Source organism: Sparus aurata, chromosome 14 (genome assembly GCF_900880675.1).
Source record: "Sparus aurata chromosome 14, fSpaAur1.1, whole genome shotgun sequence".
NCBI classification, from domain to species: Eukaryota; Metazoa; Chordata; class Actinopteri; order Spariformes; family Sparidae; genus Sparus; species Sparus aurata.
The window spans coordinates 3,246,941-3,273,790 of NC_044200.1; the positions used below are offsets into that span (position 1 = coordinate 3,246,941).

The following is a 26,850-nucleotide window of genomic DNA, read 5'->3' on the forward strand; positions in this document are numbered from 1 at the left end:
TGAAGGAGTTATCAGGACTTGATGCTTCATGACGAAGGATTTTAATGGCAGGCACCACCCCGGCCAGCAGGTATGACGTAGGATAAAGATTTTCCTAGCGTGTCTTTGGCATGGTCTGAGGAGTATACTTACTGACTGTGAAGTCTGTGGTGTCCAATCTGTAGGAGGAAGACGTGAAAGTATGATGTATGGCAATATTTCATAAGGCCGCCAAATTCAAAATGGCCGACTTTGAATGAATGTCTAGATGTATTCAGGGCATGACTGTCTACATTTATGAGGAATTTTGTGGAGATGGGGCATTGCATGCGGGAGTTATAAGGATTTGATGCTTGACCGCAAAGGGGAAAAATGGCGTCCGCCGTCACGCCGACCAGGTTTGACACAGCTGAATGATTTCCATAACTTTTGTTCTTCAAGGCATGAAGAAGATAAGTGAGTTAATGTGGAGACTGTGGTGTTTAAGCTCTAGGACAAGATAATTTTCAAAGTAGGCATGAATTTGTCAAAAATGGCTCCACACATCAAAATAACTGAATTCCTGTTGGACTAAGAGTAAGCATCCAAATGGGTTTTTTGTGCGTCTGGTCATGATGAATATGCGTACCAATTTTCGTCCTTCTATGTACAAGTAGGAGGCGGGGCATCACAATAGGGGGCGCTACAGAGCCCACAGGTCACGGCCACGCCCCATGACAACACAGATCTCATCAGGGCGACTCCCTCTGCATTCCTGAGAGATTTGGCCGAGATAGGACATTTTATGAAGAAGTTACGAGGACACGATGCTTTACGGCGAAGGATTTGAATTGACCGCTCCACTGCGGCCAGCAGGCATGACGTAGGATAAAGATTTTAATAACTTTTCATCTTCAAGGTCAGAGGATGCTACTGAGTCACTTTGAAGTCGGTGGTGTTACATCTGTAGGAGGAGATAATTTAAGTACGAAGATTGGCAATATTTCAAAATGGCGGCCAAAATCAAAATGGCCGACTTAGTATTGATGCTGAGATTTATTTGGGGAGACAGCCTCTACACTTATGAGAAGTTTGGTGTGGATAAGAAATTGTATGTTAAAGTTATAAAGCCTTGATGTTTGACCGCGAGGGGAAAAAATGGTTTCCACCGCCCCGCCCACTAAAGTATGTCGCAGCTGAAAGATTTTAATAACTTTTGTTCTCCAAGGCATGAAGATGATAATTGAATTAATGTGAAGACTGTGGTGTTTAAGCTCTAGGACAAGATAGTTTTTAAAGTAGGCATGAATTTGTCAAAAATGGCGCCACACATCAAAATAACTGACTTCCTGTTGGACTAAGAGTAAGCATCCAAATGGGTTTTTTGTGCGTCTGGTCATGATGAATATGCGTACCAATTTTTATCCTTCTATGTACAAGTAGGAGGTGGGGCATCACAATAGGGGGCGCTACAGAGCCCGCAGGTCACAGCCACGCCCCATGACAACACAGATCTCATCAGGGCGACTCCCTCTGCATTCCTGAGAGATTTGGCCGAGATAGGACATTTTATGAAGAAGTTACGAGGACACGATGCTTTACGGCGAAGGATTTGAATTGACCGCTCCACTGCGGCCAGCAGGCATGACGTAGGATAAAGATTTTAATAACTTTTCATCTTCAAGGTCAGAGGATGCTACTGAGTCACTTTGAAGTCGGTGGTGTTACATCTGTAGGAGTAGATAATTTAAGTACGAAGATTGGCAATATTTCAAAATGGCGGCCAAAATCAAAATGGCCGACTTAGTATTGATGCTGAGATTTATTTGGGGAGACAGCCTCTACACTTATGAGAAGTTTGGTGTGGATAGGAAATTGTATGTTAAAGTTATAAAGCCTTGATGTTTGACCGCGAGGGGAAAAAATGGTTTCCACCGCCCCGCCCACTGAAGTATGTCGCAGCTGAAAGATTTTAATAACTTTTGTTCTCCAAGGCATGAAGAAAATAATTGAGTTAATGTGAAGACTGTGGTGTTTAAGCTCTAGGACAAGATAGTTTCAAAGTAGGCATGAATTGGACAAAAATGCCGCCACACATCAAAATGGCTGACTTCCTGTCGGAGTGACAGTATGGTCCCCACAGACTTTTTTGTGCGTCTGCTCATGATGAATCTGCATACCGAATTTCGTTCGTCTACGCGCATGTGGAAGGCAGGGAAGAACATTAGGGGGCGCTACAGAGCCCGCAGGTCACGACCTCGCCCAACGACATTAAATTATCAAATTTTTCACTAGATGTGACGTATATTCCAAATTTGGTGAGTTTTTGGGTATGTTCAGGCTTCCAAAACTGCAGTTAAAGCGCAGAATAATCCTTCCAATTACAATAGGGACCTCACAGGTCGATGACCTGCTCGGGCCCTAAAAATGAGAACAGCCAGGTTTAGCAAGTCATTTGTCCTTAAGTAATTTAGATTGTTAAATGAGAGGGACGATACAATATAATAATATAATGATTTCCACCTCTATTTGCACATCCTTTTGCACTGTTTCACTTTCATTTGCACTGTCTACCATACTGCAGTTTACTGCAGCTACTGTTCTTTTTATATTCATTTTTTATATTCATTTTATATATTATATATGTATATAATACTTTATATTTTATCTTTTATTTTATTTTTAATTCTATTCTTAAGGTTAGGGTTTTTAATTTTAGTTTAATGTATGCTTACTGTATGTCTAATGTATGTTTTGTATTTCATATGCTACTAGACACTTGAATTTCCCTCGGGATAAATAAAGTATCTATCTATCTATCTATCTCTCTATCTATCTATTTATCTATCTATCTACAAAAACAGGATTTGATGGTACTGCCAGGACTATGTGCAATGGTAATCTTCATTCAATACTTGGATGGTGCAATATATGTATTAGTTGATTCTAATGGTGATGTACAGTTTGTTTAGTGTACTTCTAACATTGACTACCCACATTTCATTGCTTGGCCAATAAAGCTCACCTTGACCTGGAGATGCAAACATTTCGGCAGACATGACAGGATTACTAATCAACAAACAACTGGTCCTACAACTCAGAACGATCAAAGAATAGTTTAATCAAAGTTGGCCCTGAAAACTTAACCATGTAGATTACTACTTCATCGCCTGAAACTGATTATTCACAAATCACACACTGCAAATGATTTCATACACACATGCACATGATCACACACATATAACAAAAAAGGTTGCAAGTAAATAAATCACATGTAAACCAAGAAATACTAGTGGTAGGTTTTAGGGTCTCATATTAGGTCCCATTTTCTGCTCATTTTCACCTTCACATTTTAATTTTGTGTCTACCAGAAAATCTTTACAGGCTTTAATGCTCAAAAACTCTGACAATCTGTTTTAGCTCCTGTCTCTTTAAGACCCCCCCCCCCAAAAAAACCCAAACATACATGTTTGTCTACAGTACTGCAAAAACAAGTAGAAAAGAGAAAGCAAACTTGAGTTTTAGAAGTTTAATTCTGATTTGAAAGGGATGCTTTTAGGGAGAAAATGCCTGAAACAAATGTACTGCAACAATATTGTTTTTGAATGGTCATCAAGTGAATAAGAGTAAGATCCTGACAGTAGAGCACGGTCTCATGAAAGAACGAAAATGTAAGTTGATCAACTTCTTTGAGACTTGTGTTGCAGTAGTCAAACTCCATATGTGGCCACAGAGACAAAGTGGTACTAATAAATGCAGATAAACTTGCAGGATGTGACACCTTCAGTATTACCTTTTAATGATAAGCAGTGTGGTGATGTCAGTGTGTAAACAGCTTGTTACATCTGTCCTGTGCAGAAGTCCACTCATCATCTGCTTTTTTCCAATGATGCTAGCTGTTTTTAAATGATACACGTTATTTTCTCTCCCCGGGCTCATATCAGCTCACATCCACTTGTTTCCTGTTGGCTTCCTCATTTGGCAGTTGTGCTGCAAGTGAATCATCAGCATTTGTGGATTGACAGCGCAGTCACAGAGTACAGAGGAGCCTTACTGTGTGAAGCTTCAGCCAAACACCGCCTACTGAACGAAGAGGACATGTTGAATATTGATGTTGTGTCAGCTTTTTGCAGCTTTTAATGAAATACTTACAGTAACACATACATCATCTTTGGAATGCATTGCTCCAGTTTGTGCTTTTCCTTCATACTTCATTTTAAAATGAGGAGGCAGACAACATGTGTATGAATAATACATGCAAACCAGAAAAGAAAATGAAAACGTGAGTTAAAAACAAGCCACCATGTTTGAAGCATCAAAAGCTAAAATCTATACAACTGCACATGCTTAATGAAATACACGCAAGGATTAACATACATGTATGATACTATACTGTGATTAATACACATTATGGGACTCTTCAACCAAATGTTTATGTTAACACACTCAATAACAACTGTGAGTGACACCAAAAACAATTTCATTTGGATGATTTGAACTGAAAGGATGAATACGTGGATAAATAGGTGCTGCAGTTCTGGCATTCTTGTGGCTCTGCTGGCAGTCGCGAGTGTCACAGTAGTATTTCTGCTTCTCCAAAGCAATGTGAGTGTGAGCCAGGCACTCCCTGTAGAGGCATTGTGGGACTGTTGTCAGGTAGGCCAGTTCCTCTCGACAAAATGTTGGGTGAGTCTCATGTGTCAAACGGTGTGGGGGGTCAGGTGATATGTTCCACAGACATGGAAGACCCAGAGTGGACTGAGGCCACCAGACAGGAGGCACTCATGGTGGGCGTCTGCTGAGGGATCCAACAGGGTCGACACGCTGCTGCTGAGAACAAGGAGTAGAGATCACGGTTCAGCCCCAGTGTGAACATACAGTATGCACTGCTGCACATGTCACTAGTAAAACCTACTGCATTTCATAAAAAATATGGATTTGAGGCAGACTGTCTCAAAATGTAATGTTCAGCATTAGAAGACTGACACCAATAAATGCAGAAAATACTAATACTCACAGACACGAAGAACAAATGTATCTTCACATCCATGAAATATTCATGAATTCAAAGATTCAAAGATTCAGTAATCTGTTATTACTTATCTAACTGTGTGAGACTGTTTTTACTTGAGCAACTGACTCCAACTTTAACAGACCTGCAGCAGTGAATGAAGAAAAAAACAATTGAGTGTGAATTATTCCTGAACAAAAGTGTGGTCTTACACTTCATGTGTAAGACTAAAATAAAAAATAAAAAAACGTGTTCCTTCAGTGAGCAGAAGAAGTTGTCCAGTGTGGATGAGCTGAACTTCTCTTTGAGAGCAGGGTCACACTGTAGCTACAGTGCTATACTGTAGTTACAGTTCTAGTTTGACATCCGCTTTCTCCCTGCTGAATGACACCAGCTCCAGCTCCACTTCAATCTTAGCAAATTCAGAGAAACAACTGAGAGAGCAGTATCTGTCGGTGTGGCAGGGTGGCAAATCCAGGGTAGCAATCGTTACTCCTCCAGTAACTGGATGAACTGGCGATGGTTAAGTCTGTGGACCTGGATAGAGTTCGCAAGTTTTACTACCGTCTTGGCGATATGATAAAGTTGCAACAAACTTTACACAGATTCCTGGTGACTGATGTAGTGTATGAATATCACATCTGAGTTAGGGGGGCTGTTCTCTCCTACCCGGTCCTGTATCCTGCACAGGCCAGATGTTTTTTTCCTGTTAGGTTTGGAGATCCATTAGTGGTTACGTTCAGCAATTTAGTCCATGCTAGGTTCAGTCTCTCCAAGCATCCTGACACTCTGACGTGCCCCTGTGTTGTCCCCATCATAGTCTCCAGCTCCAGGTGCAGCTCTTCAGCCAAGACACAGGCGACGTGACGTGACGTAATGTAACGTTCACTGGTTTTTTATATCTGTCTGATGTATTTGGGCCCTAAAACTTCCACCACACATCACTACTACCCGACTGACAACATTTACAAACTCCTAGCCTTTTTTTCCCCTCTGCACTGTTTGCATTCATCAGCACTTTTATGCCGCACGCTCTCTGCTCGATGACGCAATCTCTGCACACACCCCACAGGTTCTGGAAAGCCAAACAGTTAAAAAAAAAATGCGACAGCGACATGTAAAACAATGTGTTAAAAATGTATGTGTTCGTAACCTGTCATTAACGTGACAATAACATGACGTTGATGTGTCGTTAACATGTTGTTAGCATGATGTTAACATGCCGTTAACACGTTGTTTGCGTGTTGTTTACATGTTGTTAACATGTGGTCGATGTGTTGGAAGTGGACTGCTGGGTTTCCGTACAACAGAGTACTGAGGACTCGTTTTTTTTCAGACCGATGAATTAGTGGTCTGCAGTTTTTTAACTCTACCTTTTAGTATCGGATCAGCATGCTAGGTACCTCAAAGAAGGGTAACAAAAAACAAGAAGAGCTATACTGGACTGCTTGGTGGAGACAAGTCTACAGTCATGCTAGCAGGTCTGTTAGGCACACAGTGGAGCTTTGCTTTGTGCTAACATCAGCATGCTAACATGCACACAATAAGATGAAAATGCAAAGAGGGATAATGGAGAACATCTAACTTTAGTATGTTAGTTGGCTAAAATTAGCTAATTAGCACTAAACAAAAAGTAGGTTTTATTTATTTGGTCAGAAACCAAAGTACTGGACTAACTGAGAGTTTCCTTATATAATGGTACTATATTAAATGTCCAAGCATCACCAAAGTTATTTCTGTTTATCGTGAGGGGAACGAGAACGTCTGTAGCAGATTTCCTGGCAATGGACCAAATATTGTTGAGGCATTTCAAGTAAACCGCAAATGTGAACCTCATGGACCATGGTGGTGCCAGAGGGAACATCAGGGGATGACCAGGTCAGTAGGATTCATCCTCTGGGGAACATGTACATTTTTTTATGGCAATCCATTCAATAGCTATTTACATATTTCAGTCTAAATGAAAGTTACAGACAGACAGACAGACAGACACACACACACACACACACACAGCAAGGCAGTTAAAGATAATGTTAGACATTGTGTCTAATATTACAGAAATAGTATATAGTATTATTTTTTTTACTATTATTCCACTTTTCAAAAGAAAAAAGGAACCCTCCTTTGAAGATATTAGGATTTTTATTTTTTTCAAAACCTTATTTTAAACACAATACCGTACAATATTTTTCTAATCTGGATGAACGTGTCATAAATGAAAAAAACAGGGACAACTTGTGGCGTAAGGGGGCAGCATGAAGAGGGCAGTGAAAATGCTGCCACTGTGTCTGTGATGTTGCTTTTACCTGGGAGAGGAGCAGAGGAGGCCGAAACCCTCAGCTGTGGGGAGGGTACGAGGAACGGCACTGAGGCAGAAGGCTACTGACGATCTGGAAAAGACTGACACTGTTAGACAGCACAGATACACACTGTTAATATTTCAGATTAACACAAAAGATAATAAGGCGTGTCCAATGGAGAAATATCAAGGACTCAACACTTACCTACGCATCAATAAGGTTAGGGTTGGGTTGGGTTTAGTGTTTTGATGGAAAGTTCCTCTAGAGTTTTGTTGTTTTGAACTTGAACTTTTAACTACAAAGTTATATGATGTAAATAAATATTCCAAGTGTGTAGTGATAGGGGAGAATGATGATTAATCACCCAATAACAAATAAGACACAAAGTAGTAACTCATAGATATTTACAGTATATATTAATATAACACTGTACAGTTAAAGCTTTAAAATACTTGGTATGTACACGTGCATTTAAGTGGGCAGACAGCAAACAGGCATCAGACACATTTAGTGGTATGACATTTAACAGTCTGGATGTTTGCAGAGCTCAGCGGGGCTGCCTACAGTGTTCCAGGACAGAACCCAGCGAGAAAGGTTTGATCACAGGAAAACAAAGCTGTGATTCTGTGGTGGAGTGTGATGCAGTGGGCACAGCAAGCAGATACTGTGACAAAAGATTGGAGTTTTTGCAAGAGAGACATTTCATAAAAAAAATATTTTAAATCCAGTAGGTGGAGCCAAATAACCTCTAAGTTTCTAAGCAATATTAGACTGAAGACCAAGAAAGACGCAAGGCAAAAAGGAAGAAGAGTACAGTACATGCAATGTTAGCCCTGCAGAGGAACCCAGACGTGGTTATTGTCCCTTGGTAGGTGAGACTCCTCATTATTGGCCCTTTAATGTCATCATGGATGTATTATACACTTCCAATCCAAATATGTGCACTGATTCCAATCAAAGCTGAAGTGGAACCCATCTTTCAACTGTGACAGGTAACATTTAGTGTGACTCTAACCCTAGTGGGAGGGCTGTTCCTTTCTGCTTCACATAAACAGTGATTTGACCTCTTCTACATACTGTAGTGGACCGCGGAGCCAATGTTTCCATTTGATTATTTTACTGCAAAATATTTGGTTCAAATATATACCTCAGGTTTTTGTGTACCTATGAAAATGAATAAAGTTATCAAACTATGAAGGTTTCAGAACACTGCCCAATAAAAAAGAAGTACTCCTATATCACAACTTGCCCTAAGGTAATTATCCCTGGCACATTTTACCTCATGACCTCCGGTTTCGCATGTTGGTTCAGTTCCACAGTTATTTTAATTTTAATACCTTATTTCGTAGCTTGCACTGACTCAAATTAACATGTTACAGTGTCCACATCTTTCTATTTTATTTAAGATAGAGGACTGATGCTCCATGTGCTTCAGTCGAACATTAAGTGAGCAATTCACATGGCTACCTGTGAATGGTTACCTAGATACGGTTGGTGGCTCATTTTACCCACTGGCTCAATTAACCCCCTCTTTTACTTGTACTTTGTCCAGTGTGGTGGGGTTTTCTTTTCAAGTTTAAGCTAATTTATTCCTTTGTTTTTTTAAATTGTATGTACATCATTCATTGCTACAAACCACAAACAAGACTTATTTTTACTCCATCATTTGGTAACATATGGCACTTTTTGAGCTTCATTTTCTTCCATTGACAGACTAACCTTGAGAAGACCCAAATACATAAGGCTTTTGGTTCCCTGTGTGGCTTCTACAGTCTTGATGTAAGGTTTCTTGGTTGTCTAGTGTAGCTGCCTTTTAAAAATTCTAGCCAAGTGCTCCTCCAAGATATTGAACTGCCTCCGTCACAAACTGCTTCCTCCTCCTTAAAGAGGAATATGCCACATCTTTAGTTAAACCATCATGTCTATCACTGAGTTTCACCACTTATTTCTCTATGGGGACCAGCTCTTTTTTTAATGGAATGCCTGTATGGGAAAACTCCTTATATTTGTCTTCTGCCTTAAAGTATTAATTGAACTTTAAAAAAAAAAATATTAATAATAATAATAATAATAATAAAAAAGCTATTAAATGAATGCCTCCTCCAATTCAATATTGTGGTGAAAGTACATCGATATCAGACTGAACAAATACCTTTTACATTATAATATTTCTCTCCTACCCTACCTACTACATTTGTTCATCCTGTAGGGAATATTTCAGCATATGATTCATTCCAGAGATGGTACACCAGTTGAACTTCAGCCCGACTGGAAAAGCTATCAAATTTGAAATGTATCTGTTGCATGAAATCTTTTTTTTTTTTTTTAGGTCAAAAAGCCCCCAGAGATTACTCTGAAACATCACATACATGAGACTACACAACCAGTATTCCAGTAGGTGTACCATGGGGCAGAAACTACATTTGACAGACCTCAGGTTGTCTCGGATTGGTATAATTGCCTTGTAATCAAAATTTAGCAAAAGTATGTTGGCAGAAAACAGAGAGAGATGTGTGTGTGTGTGTGTGTGTGTGTGTGTATAAGTTGTTCGCGTCTGTTTGGACCAACCGAGCAAGGGTATCACAGAGAGGAGATCACACTGGTTTCCATTCTTTGCCTAAGCCAAAATACACGTCACACTGACGCAAAATGTTTGGATTCTTGAAAGTCCAACTTTGAATCAGCTCAATTTTTCCTCAACAAATTAAAATCTTAGATATCAATTTGAGATGCAAATGAAGGTAAATATACCAGGTAAGTAGTAAGTTAGGTGAAGTATCGTAGTCCACAAAACATTTCTGGAGCCTCACAGTAAAACAGAGTTGTAGCGTCCTACTGAACAACTGAAGTAGCTGGAGACTTGATTTAAAACTCACAAAACAACCCAAAAAAACATCAAATGGCTCCCTACAGGCTGATCGGTGTAATCCAAGTCTCCAGATGCCAAACATTCCAAAAATGCATGGAACAAATGTTCATGCATTCAAGCTCATGCATCCACTTAAGACGGGGTGAGTGATTAGCTTAGCAGCTACAATGAAGATTTCAGCTCAAATAAGGGTGCTAATGACATCTGTTCAAATCAATTTGGAATCGTAGCAATTGTATGGGTTTTTTGGATGTTCTTTACATTTTAAATCAAGTCTCCAGCTACTTCAATTTCAGAAGTGTCAGTGAGACCCAAAGCATCAGCGTCACTATCATTAAGCTCAACGTTCTTTGCATTGCCTCAAAGCAGTAATGTAACTGACAAAAACGAATACTGCCAGGATGTTCTGCATCACTGTCTCCTCAACTTGATCATTTCAAGCACTAAGCAGCTCACAACACTTCAATGGGAGGAATGTTAAAATCAAAGAGTCACAAACAAAACATCAAAATCATTATTTAATCTGACTGAGAATGACTTCTTTCAAATATGGTACTATGCAGTATTAATACAGGGGGACAACCACTGTATTCAATGTTCAGCTTCAAGACAGTAAGTGGCAGCCCTGAGCCCACTGCTGCTCTCCAGTATGTGAACCATATTTCAGTGGCTTGAATAGAGAAGAACTTTCTTGGGAGGAGTAAGTGAGGTATTTTCTGTTACCTCCACCTGTCTGGCTGTGTTTTACATATTCCAGATAGCTGAAAGTATTCCTTACCTAAAGTTGTTATATCGACGGTCGTCCTATAATACCTTTCATTAGCTGCTCAATATCTGAAAACCTGGGAGACAGAGATGCAGAGTCATTATATGTAACGTGACAGTTCTAGTTCCCTGCATGTATATTTTTACACTGTGTAAAATAGAAATCAGTAGTTGAGAAGAAGGAAACACATTGAAAAAGCTGAAACTATACAGCATTTTCCAGAAAATGGTCAGCAGCAAAGTATGTGATTTGTACTAAACTGTGTAGACAGGAACCACTGCTGAGGTCCTGTAATGGAATTAAAGAGGATTCTGATTCACATTACAGTGCTGACTGTGAGTGCAGCTGAGATCAGGGAGGGATATGGTGTGAATGAACATCTGTACCAACACTGTGTAAAAACATTTTGTTGTCATACTGTTCATTACTTTCGCAATGTATCATTTAGAAATCCTGATCAAGCAGCAGCATACAAAAAATGTAAAGAGAACTCCTCCTCAAATGCCATTTGCTTTCAGATCAGACTTCTGACCTGGAGCTTTAATGGTTTATAATCAAACAATAAAGGCAATATGTGAGCCCATCAGGGCAAATATGTCTTTCAAAGAAGACAATCAGATATGTGGAAAATAAAGGTGCCGTCAAATGAGTTTTTGCCCCATGTTGCATATTGAAAGACTTGCGTTATAGTTGATAGGGTGCAGCCATTTACAGTGTTACCAAAACCAGTAGTCAACAGACAACACTGCATTGAGATAAAAAAGGAAATAAGAAGAAATGTGGTGATTAAAGGTTCCAATGAAGCAAAGTGTACATGGTAGAAAAGTTGAAGGGGACATGGGGAGGTATTTGGCAAGTTTGTATTCTGGACAGCACCCAGACAAAAAATACACATATACTGACAGTTACAAGAATGATCTGACTTTGCTTAGTCATTTTTCCACCCCACTGAAAGCAATCCAAGCCAAAAACAAATACATAAAACAGCAGGTAGCTTGAGGTTCAGGTGTGGAAATGAAAAATAGATGAAGCATATTAAAAAGGGTTTGTTACCAGCAGACAGGCATTTGTTATTAGGCTACACTGTGTGGGTGCTGTATAATAGGCTTTGTAAGGCATTCACAGACACAGGGAGTACGGTACCATGTGTGCTGGACTGATAGGATCTCAGATATGATGTTAGCCAACAGTTTAAAGTACATCAAAAGCATTTTAAGAAATTAGTTTGCTGTGAACTCAGGTCAAATGAGAAGATCAACATCAATTGTGAACCCAGTACAGAGGTGTTGGTCCACTAAGTCCCAAGTTGGTTTTTAAATTTTTCTGCTTTCTGCCAGCATCGCATGAATGCAGCTCAGATAGGAATTTCCTGTGATCCCAGTATTTGTACTTGGCTAGTCTAAAACCTTCAGACTTATCTCTGTACTGGACCCCCCGCCCCCTGGAGATGAAACTGATATTAATCTTCTCATGTGACTCTGGGTAAGATGCGAAACAAGCATGTTGCTCTGAATTTTCAGAATTTCTTAAACTTGACTAGAACTTAACTCAAACCTTCAAATCTATGATGGGAGATCTGTTCTCTCAGTCAAAACATTGACATGATGTTTATAGTCATTCTGGTTTCAATGTCAACTCATTTCAGGTTGAATCATGTTCCCTGAGTGTGGTGCAGTACCATGAACAAGCCTTCACATAACCTCAATACATTTCTTCTGCCTTACCAGGCAAACCTCTTCAGATAGCCTTAGAGGCACAAGAGGATGCTTCATTGCAAGTTTACCAGTACAACTCAGGTCAGCCATGATGGGGAATCAGAATAGTCTTGAATCACTTCCTTTTCCTGTCAGTACGTTTGATAAAGATACCACATCATGTGGTCGTACTTTTTTGAACCACCTGTTTGTAAAATAAATTCCCTTTTCACGGCATGTCATTACTCACAACACTTCTGGATTTATATATATATATATATATATATATATATATATATATATATATATATATATATATATATATATATATATATATATATATATATATATATATATATATATATATATATATATATATATATATATATATATATATACATATATAGCCCATGGTAGCTGGTCTACCTGCTAACTTCATTAGATACTGTATCTCTGCAACACAGTACAAAGACATGTTTGACATAATGTCAACACTGTTGTTTCTTCACACTCTGAAAATGTCAGTTCATTTTTTGAAAATGTTAAACTTACAAATTGCTCCTTTAAACTCATTTAAAGATTTAATCACCCCAAACTGTTCAAAAAAGTGAAGAATAAGCTGATTTGCATAAGGGTTCAGATGTCATGTTGCATAGAAATTGGTTTGGTTTGTTTTTAACCTGCTCAGAGTGTTGCAGGGCCAAAAGAGGCAAATTATAATGAGATTCATACCATCCCCCCAAAAAATCATATATTTAATCTCTACCACGATTGGTTGGGTTTTTGGGGTTATGCAACAAGCTCTAAGGCAATTTAGCTTGATGCATGTTGTTAAACAACCTACGTACATACTATGTCACCCTTTTGTAACAAATTGTTGATATGTTAAAGGAATTTGACATGTTGAGGATTTCAGATTGTTAGCAGTGCTAAATAGTTGACAAGATTAAAGGTGGTTCAAATAAGAAATGAGGAGAAAGCAACATCAGACTATTGACACACGTTCTTAGAGCTTACTCCAAGTCATAATGCTTCTTCGTACAATGACTAAACTATGGTATTCAGCTGATTCTATACAGGTCATATGCCACGTTTGAGTGCTCTCCAACCCCCTTCCTCCCTCTCATAAAATCTTCCCTGCCAGAACCTTCCTCAAAGCTTACACCTCTGTCGGATGATTTTTTTCTTATGGAAGGGGAAGGACGTCTGCAGTATAAGAACAGCCAAACGTGAACATGCATAACTGTGTGCATGGCTGTATAAGAATAAACACCTGGGTGGTGCTAGAGATGGACCAAAAAATGCTGGAGGTTGAGCTGATGATGGCAACAACCCTGGACGAAAAATGAAGACTACATTGCACACAAGTATGTGTGTGTTAGACAGATTATAAAGTGAAATCAAAGCTGAAACACTTAAGAACTCAGTATGCTTCAAACAAATTTCTCATTGAAAGGCCAAGCAGCATCTCCAACACCCTCTCCTCACACCCTTCCAATGCTGGAATTCAAGCTTAGTAACAATCCAACAAGCATGCCAACTTGGCATGGCCACAGCAATTGGCCAGGTGTGCATAAGTATAAAATTTTGCCAACTCTCTTTTCTTATTCTTCACACAACTACTGCCCTCACAGATTGTAACGCCAAAACTTGCAGCTTCCGCAAGTAGGAATGATCATATCTTAGCCCTCTCTAGGACAGACATCTGACCCTAATTTTAAGTGAGGCCAACCAAAACAGCTATAAACACTTTTGCATTCAGACCCTTTGGCCCAATTCCAATACACCCCTTGCCCCTACCACCTAGTCCTAACCCTCTGTTGGGATACAGGTGTAGGGTTCAGCGTTAGGGGTGCATAGTTTTTCAGAGGCACGCTTCAAAGTGAGGCTTATGAAAACTTTTAATGCATTATGGTCCCTTTCTTTATTTCTTTATTTTGTTGATGACTTGGTTGATAACGTTAAGTTTTGAACCAATTGCGAGCATCCAAGTTTTTCTCTCTACAGATAAATGGCAAATGGCATTGTAATGCAAGATTGCCAAAGTAACGCAAAAGAACTCACCACAGTTGAAGAGGAATATTAGAAGGAGATTGTAATTGTGTGATCCTGTCTGTTTACATAAATGCTATTGACTACTGATGATGTAAAAGGGTCTGGAAGGGGGGGGTCTTATCCCATTAAATAGGGGGAGATTTTAATCACTACTCCTTGTAATTCTGAGGGGGCACTCAAAAACAAGGAGTGGGGGTGAAAATTGGAATGGGATTGAGTCTTTTGTATAACTGAATTACTTTGAATCATACTGAACCCTTAAACCCTTGCAAACAAAGAAGAAGGCTTGCACTGAAGGATATGCAGTTTACAGTGTTTGTGTATACAGTATATGAGATTCACTACCATTTAAAACAGAGTGGATATTACATTGAATATAGAGGGCGGTATTTAATGTGTCATGGCCCTCATTTGAACCCGTGAAAGTGTCCAGTCAATGTCTGAATGTCTCCGTGTTTTAATCACTTCATGCATGTGTGGTCACAACCTGAAGAACCTAAATCCTAAAAACTCTCATTAAAAAGTCTCTATTAACGTCCTTCTGTGGACCAATCAGCAGCCTCAGAATAAAAGGAAGGCGGGCCGCTTGTGCTCCTTATGTCAAATCCCTGAGCAAAGTCACTGAACATTCAGAACCCATTGGCCAAGCTTAGGCACAGGAAAACAGGAATTAGGAAACAGGAAACCACTCTGTCCTCCTCTCTGTGAGCCCAGACTCTCATAGGTGACAAAAAGAGAAGGATGATGGGAGTTGCAGTTTTAACGTCAAAAGGAGCCTGGTGGAAAAGCCTCGAGAAGGCATACAGTAAAGAACTTAAAGTAGAGCATCAGTGCCGGGGCCGGTAAGAACTGTAGTATCTGGGGTAAAGGGGTGTGTAGTGAGTGGTGTGGCTGTAGGAGGAGGAGGTGCTAGGGGTGAGGTAGGAACTAGAGGGGATAAAAGCAGAAGAGGAGCTGTAGAAGGTAGGGGAGTAGCTGTGGGAGAAAGAAGGCGTGTGAGTGGAGGAGTAAGGGGAGGATGAGGAAGGAGTGTGGAGGACAGAGGAGCGTGTCAGACTGGACAAAGGCCGAGTTCGGGGTGAGGGGCTCCACGTGGAGCGCCTGAGCCCCAGAATAGGGGACCGGTAGGGAGAAGAGGGGGTAGATCCTGGCTGCGTGGGCCTGTCAGCAGTGGTGGTGGTGGATGGGGGAGAGGTATGAGAGTCTGTAGTGATGTGCCTGGAGAGGCCAGAACTACGGGGCAGAGTGGGAGAGATGTTGACACTGAAACTGTGGGAGTCAACCACAAACGTCCGCAGCCCCACGGTCCACTGGGAGTGTGCCAGCCTCAGAGGGGTTGAGGGAGGTGTTCGCGCCGAGGGGGAAGAGGGGGGCTCCAGAGATGGGGGGCTCTCTGGTGCCAGAGGGCCGGCCAATGAGGCAACCGCTGATGATGACGGACTGCGAGGGGGTATGTGTGACGTAGGCGAGGTGAGAGCTGAGGCCAGAGCTGCAGCAGCTGCACTGACCAGAGATGGGCTAAGGGGGGCAGTGAGATCATCGGGTAGAACTGACGTAGGACTAGTGAGGACTGAAGGGGGGAGGCTGACCGGGGTCAAAGCTGAAGTTGAGCCTTGGGCTACGTTGGAGGCCAAAGCAGGGGCTGGGGGACTTACTTTGGGGGCGCTGGTCTTCCTGCGAGTAAGCCTACCCCCACGAGTGCGGTGGGTCTGCTCTTGGTCAAAGGCTAAATCCTCCAGGCGCTGGGTGAGGGCCAATTTCTGCTGGATGGCCATCCGCAGGAGGGAGTTCAGAGTCTTCTTCTCATCCTCAGCTGCAGCCAGCTGCCTCTGCATCTCATCCAGCTGGGTCACATACTCGTCACACCTGAAGAGAGCAAGTTATTGTGGAAATGACCACATGAAATGTGAGGAAACCATAAAGTTTAAGTTGAATCGTTTGACATTTTGGGAAATACGTTCATTAAATCACTTTCTTATTAGAGAAGGTTGATATTACTCTCATGTCTGTGTCTTGTACCGGGAGGCACCAGCACTGGAGAAAGGAGCACATCTCACTGATCTTCATCTCATTGATGAAGTTGCAGGGAGTTGTGAAGTTGAGCCTATCAGAGCTATCGTTAGCTCGTGTGCCCCGGCTAGCTTGGCTTTTAGCTCATCCTTCTTATTCTCAAGTGCTTTTCTATGTGTTTGGTGATAGAAGCTCTTAATAGCACAACATAGTCTTGCTTGAGGTACCAAAATAGCAAGAAATAGCCAAAATATAGACCATCACAATTTCCACCTCGTGACATGACCTCCTCAGACATGGCAGCAGGGTCGTGTAACCGCCTATCGTTTTCAGGGTGTTGGGGGCTGGCTGCCAGGTCTCAAACCCTGGTCCATGTTGTGAGGCAATAGCGCTAACCACTGTGGGTGCTTGTTCTTACTGTGGTACATCATAGTTACAGTAGGCCTGCTATCACTAAACAAAAAAGTAGCATCACACTAAGATTCATTTAACTTTATTTCCTACAGAATTGGCCCCCTACAGCATTTAGTCTAATCTCTGTGTCTGTCGTCAGACTACTGATATTCTAAAAAGCAAAATGACTTTGGGATTAGGGCTAGTAAAGTTATTAGTGTAAGCCCGACCACTGTGTAACACCTGGAACACTGACTATCATGGCAAGTCGAGTTTTAAATAAGTTTTTTATAAGGAAAAAAGATTTGCACTGGTAAAAATGTATGTGCACACAGATGTTTACGCAGGTGTCTGGAAAGAAAAAGTATGTATTAAATTTGTTTAAGAGTGGGAAAAAAACATTTGCTGTTAAAAACTAATAATATAAAACTGTATACAAACTGCTGTCTGCATTTTGCATTATCTATATGATGAAAATAAAACAATTATTTTCAGAAATATTTTACTTTCTTGTAATACTAGAATGCTGAAGTGGCTCTCCTTCAAGATCACAGTCCCAGCAGTGGCCCAAAGCTAATTTGAGTTTGAGACCCCTGTGTTAGACGGTGTGTCTATGCTCAGATGAACCTATAGACTGACATGTGGTGCCAGTGGGTGGATTTTGCTACCTTAAGATAGTGCTCTGTGGCTTCATCACTGATTCATCATATTGTCATTGTTAATCTCAAAAGTACAGTAGAGAATTTAAAAATCTGCAGTTTCAGCTCTGACCTGGTGGCAAACATGGCCCGCAGAGAGGAGAAAGTGGCGGCATCCTCCTTCAGGGCCTTGAGTTCATTCCTCAGCTTCGTCATGGTGTCAGTCACCATGGACTTCTCCGCCTCATACTTACTCTTCAGGTTGGCCAGGGCCCCCTCTGCTGTCTGGGTGAACATACACACACATTCACAGAACATAAATTCTATTTTCTCTGTTTTGCAATCAATTTACTCACCTCAGTTTGTTTCCCACTTTTTACATTGAACACTTTAAAGGAGAACTCTGTACTTTAGGGGAAGAAATGAAAAGGCTCGTCATTGATTCAGCCTTACTGAAAAACTACATTGTGCTACTTTAAGGTCCACACTGTGTAAACCTGTTGTGATAAAATAAACAGTGCATACAGTGCAGCTGGAGCTTACAGCAACAATTCTTTAGAAACAACTCAAGAGTCTTTATGCTCTGTACAGGGATGACTTGTGAAAACCTGTACAGGCTGAGATATTCTGGCCGTGTAATTGTCATTTTGAGTATAGTTTGCACTCTGTGTAAATCCAGGCAGCACAAGTGTGAAAGTTGAGTTTGTCAAAAGGACAGACATTCTCTCAGTGGATAATGTTAGCTGTAGCTTCTGAATTGTATCACTGATGTACACAGTCCTCAGGGTAAGCCAGTTGAAACAGGCAATATAAACTAATTGCAAATGGGGAAAGGTTTGAGACATCGAGTAAGTGCTTCATCAACCGTATTGGTTGTGTTTCAGGGAAAGCGTGTAAACTGCTGGACTCACTCCCTAAAAGCATTGTTGCACCAGCACTGGTGTCTGTTTTTGGATTACTTGCTTGATTTATTTTGTGGTTACAGTGATTAGACTGGTGTCAGGCTATGATCTGAAAAAAATAAGATGATATAGTTTGTGTAACTTTTTATGTTAGGCCACTACCCTTTAAAATGTCTTTGCAAACCCCTTGTTTGGGGTGTATATGCACTGGATTGATTGCGATCAATTTTGCAGCTAACCTCATTGCAGTGGTTTGGTCATCCATCTGTCATTCACAAGAAGCTGATTATAAAGGAATCTTGGTCCTATGACCAAAACAACACACAAGTGGATACCATGCAGTTTTTATTTCCCCATGGCGGACAAACATGTGAATGTCAAGCCTGTTGAACTGTTATCTCCTCTGTCTTGGCTACTATATTATGGCACCGTATATTTCTCTACGATTGTATCAGCCTGCATCTCTTCGTGTTTGATTACATACATTTAGAATTTTTTTCTGTATTACAGGTTTTCTAAATTGTAATGTGTAAATATGCAAATGAGGGATTATCTAGTTAAAATGCATTAGCTTCCAGAAAAAATCTGAACAATAGATAATACCAGCCTAAAACTAAAAGGAAAAACAACCTAAACACTTCCATGAAACTATTTATTATTAACAAATGGACGATTCGGGCAAAATGCATTTTTTCAGTGTGTATTCTGCCTGAGGAATACTGAGTATACCGAGTACACTCAGTGCAAAGCGGCACACAGCACAGTGTAAGTGTCATTGCTAGTTTCAGACCAACACAGTTGTCAGTGTCGTCAATGTTGTGTAAATATCAAATGTACCTGCACCCACCTTAAAGTGAGGTGTGGTCAGGCCCACTGATGGAGGATTGCTATGTTGAGGCAGCAGAAAGTGACAGCACCACAGACCAACATAAAGATGGTCTAAAGTCAAAGCTGCAGTCTGTTTCCTGATGTTTAAAGGACTCATTAGATGCTCCTACACAGGTGGGTTCACACCGTTGAGTTATTCTCAGTTATTTGAAACATTTCCATGAACACGAGCTCTCCAAAGGGAACAAGTCAGGAGTTTTAAATAATCACTGAACTTTATCGACTGAACTGGAGGATCACTGCAGGTAATGTCTTTAATATTTTCCTCATAAGGGCGTATTCTCCCCTCTCTTCGCACCTTTTATTAATCAGGATGATGAACCGTCCCATCTGATTCATGGACTGAGATCCACACACACACACAATTATAATATCAGTGTATTTTTTCATCGCATGTTTAAACATGATGTACTGTAGTATATACAAGCCCGTGTTTTATTGTTTTCATAGAGGTGCCTGCTTAAACTAATGTCTGTGACTCACTGTTTACCACAATTATTCTTTGCATGACTAGTTTACATATACCTCATCTTTATATGTGCAAATTAGGCTACTTAATTAAATATATGCTCATTAGCATACCTGTTGAAAACTGAAATCTCTGTGTTTTTACCCTTTTCTCTTTCCAATAGTCAAAGACATGTTATGGACGTAAAATTGCTTTAATCAACTGTTGTGTTGAACCAACAATCACAACCAAAGCATTGCCACTATATTTGCATTACATACATAATATTTTTTCACACACATCTTACCTGTTTGTTAGCCTTGAGCACCAGTCTGAGGGTGGCTATCTGCTCTCTCTTGGTGCTGAGCAGAGACTTGAGCTTCAGGATCTCCTCCAAGCAGCTCTCCTTGTCCTTGTCCAGAAGAGGGGCCAGTTCCCTGGCTGCAGCTCTCTGTCTGGACAGCTGCAGAGACCTGTCTACTGCCCGTTGAAGGTGCTTCACCTGGGGGAAGCAGACAAGAAAGGTTTTATATATTATATAGTACTTTATTGTTTTTTTGTATATTGTATATAGTACTTTATTGTGTCTTATTGGCTCTGTATTTGCTCTTATTAGGGGGCCAAGCCCGAGGGGCCGAGGGAACGTTTCCTAGGACCACGGTGCTAGGAACCCTATTGTAATCGTTAAGATTTTTATTTGTATTTTTCTCCGGCTAAAATTGGTGCTGCAGGCTAAACCGTGCAAGGGAGGACGGTGCAATTTGGAGGGTTGGCCCAGACTCCTGCAAATATCTCAGACACAAGAAACTACATATATCCACCTACAGGGGGCGCTATAAACTAGGAAAACACGTTTTTGCCTATAACTCCCAAACTGTATGTCGCACATTCAAAAACCTTGTATCCCCAGATTCCCTGAATGGAGCTGAACTTTGCGATTGGCCACGCCCACTTCCGGTTAGAACGTTTTTTCGCAAAAACTGGAAAACCTACTTTTTCGAACTTCTCCGTGGGATTTTGTCCGATCTGCATGAAACTTGGCACGTACACTCTTTAGCTGGACCTGATCTAAAGTTCTCAAAAGAATTTTGCTTGGTCAAAAAATGCACAAATTATTCACGAACAAATTTCTGTAGCTAGCTATAAAAATGTAAACTGTTTGATATCTCGGTCAAACTAAATGCTACTGACACCAAATTTGAGATCCTTGCTTGCCATGAGACTGGGAAAGGATGAGCCGAATTTGGCGAAGTTTGGCCTCTAGGGGGCGCTAAAAATATGGGAAGTTTATATCTCTTGAACGGCCACACCGATTTTTACCAAATTTAGTCGGTATGATGTAGGGCCAATCCTGAGGCCATACCTTGAAGGTGGTCATGACTGGTCAATGTGGGCGTGGCTTATTACAAGATAAACAACAAACATTAATTTCAGCCAAACTATTATACTGAGAGCTTGGAAATTTATATGGTACAGATAGAATAGGACACAGTTAACAACAAATTTGAGTTCCTTGGTTGGCATGAGACTGGGAAGGGATGAGCCGAATTTGGCGAATTTTGGCCACTAGGGGGCGCTAAAATTATCGGAAGTTTATATCTCCTGAACGGCTGCACCAATTTTTACGAAATTTGGTCGGTATGATGTAGGGCCAATCCTGACACCATATCTTGAAGGTGGTCATTACTGGTCAATGTGGGCGTGGCTTAGTACAACAAATCCAAATCGCCACACATTCAGCCTTTTGCACTTCCACTGCACTTCCCATTACAGCGAATACCACGGCTCAGACGTTGGCCTGTGTCCTCACTTTTGCCCTGAGCCTGTCATCCTTTGGGGCCAACTTCCGTGGGCATTGCGGTGCGCGGGGTCCGAGTTGCACGGGGGGGCTTGGCCCCCGTTCATAACTGCTTGCAGTTCTAGTGTTTTCATTGTATTTGTACTTGAATGTACCTACTGCCATGAGTTATCTATCTAAAGTTATCTATCTATCTATCTATCTATCTATCTATCTATCTATCTATCTATCTATCTATCTATCTATCTTATCAAAGCAATATGAGTGCAGAAGAGATGAACAGGAAGAAGGGAGCTCTACCTGTTCTCTGATGATGGCGTTGAGGTTGTAGATGTTCATGGGCTCCCTGCGCAGCTCACCGGCTGGTTCCAGGGCAGGCGATGATGATGACGATGATGATGAAGAGGCACTGATGCTGGGTGAGCGGGTCGGAGGTGTGCAGGGAGGCAGGCTGTGATCCGATGGTAACTGGAGGCCCTCCCTGTCCCCCTCCTTCTCCTCTCTCCCACGCTCCCCAGATAAAGGCTCCTTGGATGGGGACTCTGAGGGACTCCGTGACTCCGCAGGAGTTGAGGTTGTCGAAGCGACAGCGGCCAGCCGCCTGGCAAGGCGTGGTGTGAGGAGAACTTTGCTGTTGTCTGAAGACATGGCTTTAAGACTGGCACTGAGGCCCCTGAGCCCTCTGCCTTGTCTGGAAGACAAAATAAATACATTTGATACAGCAGAACCTTAAGTATGGTAGTGGATATCTGTAGCAGATATTCACCAACCAACCATCTCTACTCATTCCAGTAGCCTGCAGCCAGTGTTGTGACTGTTTTGAAATCAAAGTGGTTATACAAATGATGATTGCCTGCAAACATATTTTATTGTCTGAAATAAATGGTTCAGTATTTTCCTTCTCCATAACTCCAAACTAAAACCTACATTAAGGTTTCAGATCAACAGCATAGCATGTTGTTTGCCTCAAAATCTGTCCAGACTCAAACATGAAGTGAAGACTTTGAAGGAATTTAATGAAACGTATCAAGTGTGTTTGTAAAATGTAAGTTCTCAACATATTGGCATGGTTAATTCCAGTGAGAAACATGCTATCTTTACTTAGAGACTATTTTTACAGACAACTGATAGAGAGCTTCATCACATGGTGCAACAGCAATCACCTTAAGAACAATATGAACAAAACCAATGAGCTGCTGTTGGACTGCTGCTGTATGTCTCTTACTGTGTAAATTCATGAGAGAAACAAAAACAGTCAAGTTCTTTGTCTGTGTTTACACATTTGGATATATGTTCATCTCCATGTTTGTTATATATACTGTACAAACTTTGCACTTTACTGCTTTTTGCACTTCTGGTTGGACACTAACTGCATTTCGTTGTCTTTGTACTGTGCACAATGACAATAAAGTTGAATCTAATCTAATCTAATCTAAGATATAAAGATGCCATTCCATCCTCTCCACTCCAAAATTCTGGAGGCAGTCTCTGAGAAACCCCGCTCTGCTGGGGCGGGCGTTGTCATCTTGGAGGATAGAGTTTGGTCCCAGACTTTGGAGCTATGGCATTGCCACTGGTCACAGAATCTCATCTCTGCATTGAGATTGCTTCCAATGATGACAAGCCTTGTTTTTCTCTAACGGTGCAGCAATCAGCATAGTGTTGTCCGCGTCTTCTCCATACTTTGAACCTACGATCCAACTGGATTCCTCACTGAACATAACGTTCCTCCACATGTTCAGGTTCCAGTGCATGTGGTGCTGACACCAGCACAAACGGTCCTGGTGGTGAAGTGCAGTCATGTTAGGCCTCCTGACAGTGAATGAGAATGGACATTGTCTGTTCTGGATTGTCTGGGCAGCGAGCTGTCAGCCATATCGTCCTGCAAACCTTGACTGCAAATCTGTAGAAGACTACTCATGGTTCATAAGTGCTGAAAGGTTACAGAAACAGTCTTCTTGGGGTGTCGTCTTCTTGGGAGGCCCATTTCACTGCCTATCTCTGACATCCCCTGTTATATGGAACTTGGCCTTCAGTTTGGAGATAGTACGAGGGCTCACTACAAATAATCCGCGACGTGGTTTTGCGGAACACCAGTTTGACGTTACCCCATCGCACGGTCCTACCCAGGGGAGCAGACACCAACTGACCACTGTAGCAGGACACATGCTCACAGGTACCAGAAGCTCAAAACAAGAGTCAATAGCAACAGCAAAATAAGCTGTTTGGTATTGGCAGAGAAGATTTGGTAATATTTTTAATCAGATGCAACCTACATACATGCTCTGCTGCTCATCCCACAAATGCATGTTCCTTACAAATGTGGCACTGTTTAAAAGGGAAATAAACAGACTTTCCAACAGTATAAGAATTATTGCCAATTAGCATTGTTACAACAAAGAAATAATCTACCAAACACTAATTTCCAAAACATGGTTTTGTGACTTTGAACAACCAAATCCTTATTTCTTCATCAAGTGGAGTTCAGGTGGATGTTTGTGCCAGATGTATTGAAATTCCCTCAAGGCATTCCTGAGATAAGATGGGGAAGTGGTCACAGCGATCTTGAACTTTGAGTACAACAACAGTACTTTAAGTAGGCCGGTACTCACAGGTATGCATTACGAGCACGAGTACGAGTACTGTGACTTGTTCTTCTTGACTGTCATCTTCCTATCAGGTTTTCTGGGAAATTCCTAATGGTCCTACATAAACTGCATTTGGGGGCACTATGTGACACTAAGCTTCCCGTTCTTGCCGTCTTTTCTCTACTAATGACTAAATTGCTATGTTTGTGTGACACACTATAGTGACAGTATCACACATAGTTGGACTGGCCATGTGATGAAGCAGCATTGAGCAGCCCGACCTCGTCCCCCAGCACCGCAAAAAACACTTATCGTGAGCACCAACACTTTCCGCTTAAAGCACTGAACCACAATCTAATCAGTTAATCCTTGAGTCCAAGTGTTTATGCACAATTTAAAGAAAGTCCCTTAATGTGTCCCAGAAATAACTTTGACGCATGGGCAACCTAAGAAACAAAATGCTTCTGACTATGGCTGTTGTAGCAGGGAGGCATAAAAACTGTCTCTTCACTAGTCCATTGTTCTGGTGCAACAAGGGTGCAACCGGATTGTGTTCTGGCAGAACAAACAAGTTGATCCCAGCTCTGTGGTCTGATTTCTACCAGAAGCTGCCAAGGACCTTACCAGTCACCTGACTGAGGAAACAACAAGGCTATTACCATATGGAGCCACAACTTATTCGGACAAGTGTAGGCATCCAGTGCATTACCAGATAGTTGTCAGGGGACAGTGGGGGCCATGGCAGGCTGACCACTGGCTCTGGAAATCGTTTGAAATACTGGATGTCTCATCTCTGGCAAGGAGGAAGTTTCCTGACCACTCTGGCAGACTGAGAACAAAGATTTGACTGGGACAGTTTCTTAGAGCTGTGACAAAAGGTTTCTGTACTCCCAGTGGAACAGCTTAAAGAGAAAGCCTTACACAATAAGCTTAGCCTGCTGAAGAGGTCCTATATTCAGTTATTAAGTTATCACTTAATCACATTTTCCCATAGTTGCCCCCACTGTAATGCATGCACAGCAAAATGTGATGTCAATCCTGTAACTTTGAGACCACTCACTCAACCTTTTGATTTTGTCTGTGTCCTACTAATAAAACAGCAGTCAGACCTGTAGTAGTCCAACATGACACGGTTGGGCGTCTCATTGTTGCACAGGCAGACATGGTGGTACAGCTGGGCAAGCTCCTCACTTAGTGTCACCAACTCATCCTGAGCTGCATTTAAAGCCCCCTGGCTCTCAGTGGCTGCTGACTGAGCTGCCTGCAACTCCGACTCCAGGCTACAAATCTATAAAAGGAAAGAAGAGGAAACCCTTTATTTCTATAACTATCTCTCATTCTATACAAATGGACACAGTCAGTATGACAGGGTTACCTTCTCCCGTTCCTCCCGGCAGCTCTTCTCCAATGAGGCAGCCTGCCTTTCCAGCTTCTGGAGCTGAACGTTCCGCCTTGGCTTCTCCCCCGCTGCTCCCTCTGCACACTGAGCCAGTCTGTCATGCAGAGCCTTCACCTCTGCTTTGAGCTCCACCACCTCTGTCACAGCCACACGGTACTTGCACTGCAGGATTTCCAGCCCTGGTGTCTGGTATGAAAATACCTGACTTTTGTTCAGTGTCTCACTCTTATCCTCCTCAGTTCTTCCTTCATCATAAGCCTCCTCCTCATCCCCGCACAGCTCCATCAGGGCTTCATGGTGGAGCTGAGATGTGGCACTGGCATGGGCATCCGGGTTGAGGTGGGCCCTGCGGTGCAAGCGTCGGAGGGCAATGACTTTTTGGCTAAGGCGGAGGGTCTTCTCATGCTGCTCTGTTAGGGCCCCCTGGGTGTGTTGGAGCTGAGTCTGGGACTCCTGCAAACTGGTCATCAGTGTTACTTTCTCACGTTCAACCTGCAGGGGGCAACAGCAAAATGAGGGAAAAGTACAGCATCTATGGTCCCAGACATCTTTAAACCTTTTTAAACACAAACCCTTCAAATTTAGACTTGGTCTAAAATTCACTACACAGCCAAAAATCAAGGGTAAAGGGTCAAATAACAGGAAATTAGCCATCTGGCTACCCAACTGACTATCCCAGACACACCTATCACAATAATCGAAGGAGAGGAACAGTTGGGTGTCGTCCGTGTAACAGTGGTAAGAGAATCCATGTGATTTGATTGCAGAGCCTAGAGATCTAGTGCAGGGATATTCAGCTAAAATTCAAATAGGTCGAGTTTTAGGTGAAGTTTTTAACTGTACTGGAATGTTTTCTTATGGTAAAGGTTGTAGTTGTAGCCAGAGGTGGCATACGGTCTGCCAACCTTGAGATCATGTGCCTCCCATTCATTCTCTATGGCAATATTTTGATGAAAAAAAGTGTAACTTTTTAAAAAGTAATATAGGTTTATAAAAGTTCAGTACGAACACACCATTCCTAAAGCCCTGTTCAGATTGGACCATATCATTCCTATGTCACATCTCATGTGTGTAATCTTGCGGTGTGTGACCCCCTGCTGTTGCTGATTGCTCATGTTAGTGTGGAAACCACA

At 41.6% G+C, this 26,850-nt stretch overlaps 1 protein-coding gene across 8 annotated transcripts in view; it reads right to left on the reverse strand.

Moving 5' to 3' along the window:
- Positions 1-3,059: 3,059 nt before the first annotated feature.
- The window catches only part of LOC115595606 (protein bicaudal D homolog 1-like), a 52,189-nt gene continuing 28,398 nt past the window's right edge, over positions 3,060-26,850 (reverse strand). For 4 of the 8 annotated variants that reach the window (XM_030440267.1, XM_030440269.1, XM_030440268.1 and 1 more), the window contains exons 6-11: positions 25,694-26,209; positions 25,428-25,606; positions 22,031-22,421; positions 20,240-20,434; positions 17,828-17,979; positions 3,060-16,519 (exon numbers count right to left, since the gene is read on the reverse strand). In XM_030440267.1, the coding sequence (XP_030296127.1) occupies positions 15,481-16,519; positions 17,828-17,979; positions 20,240-20,434; positions 22,031-22,421; positions 25,428-25,606; positions 25,694-26,209 (2,472 nt within the window). In that variant the 3' untranslated portion in view covers positions 3,060-15,480. The remainder of the gene's footprint in view (positions 16,520-17,827; positions 17,980-20,239; positions 20,435-22,030; positions 22,422-25,427; positions 25,607-25,693; positions 26,210-26,850) is intronic. The other 4 variants (XR_003986730.1, XR_003986729.1, XR_003986728.1 and 1 more) reach the window with 4 other exon arrangements.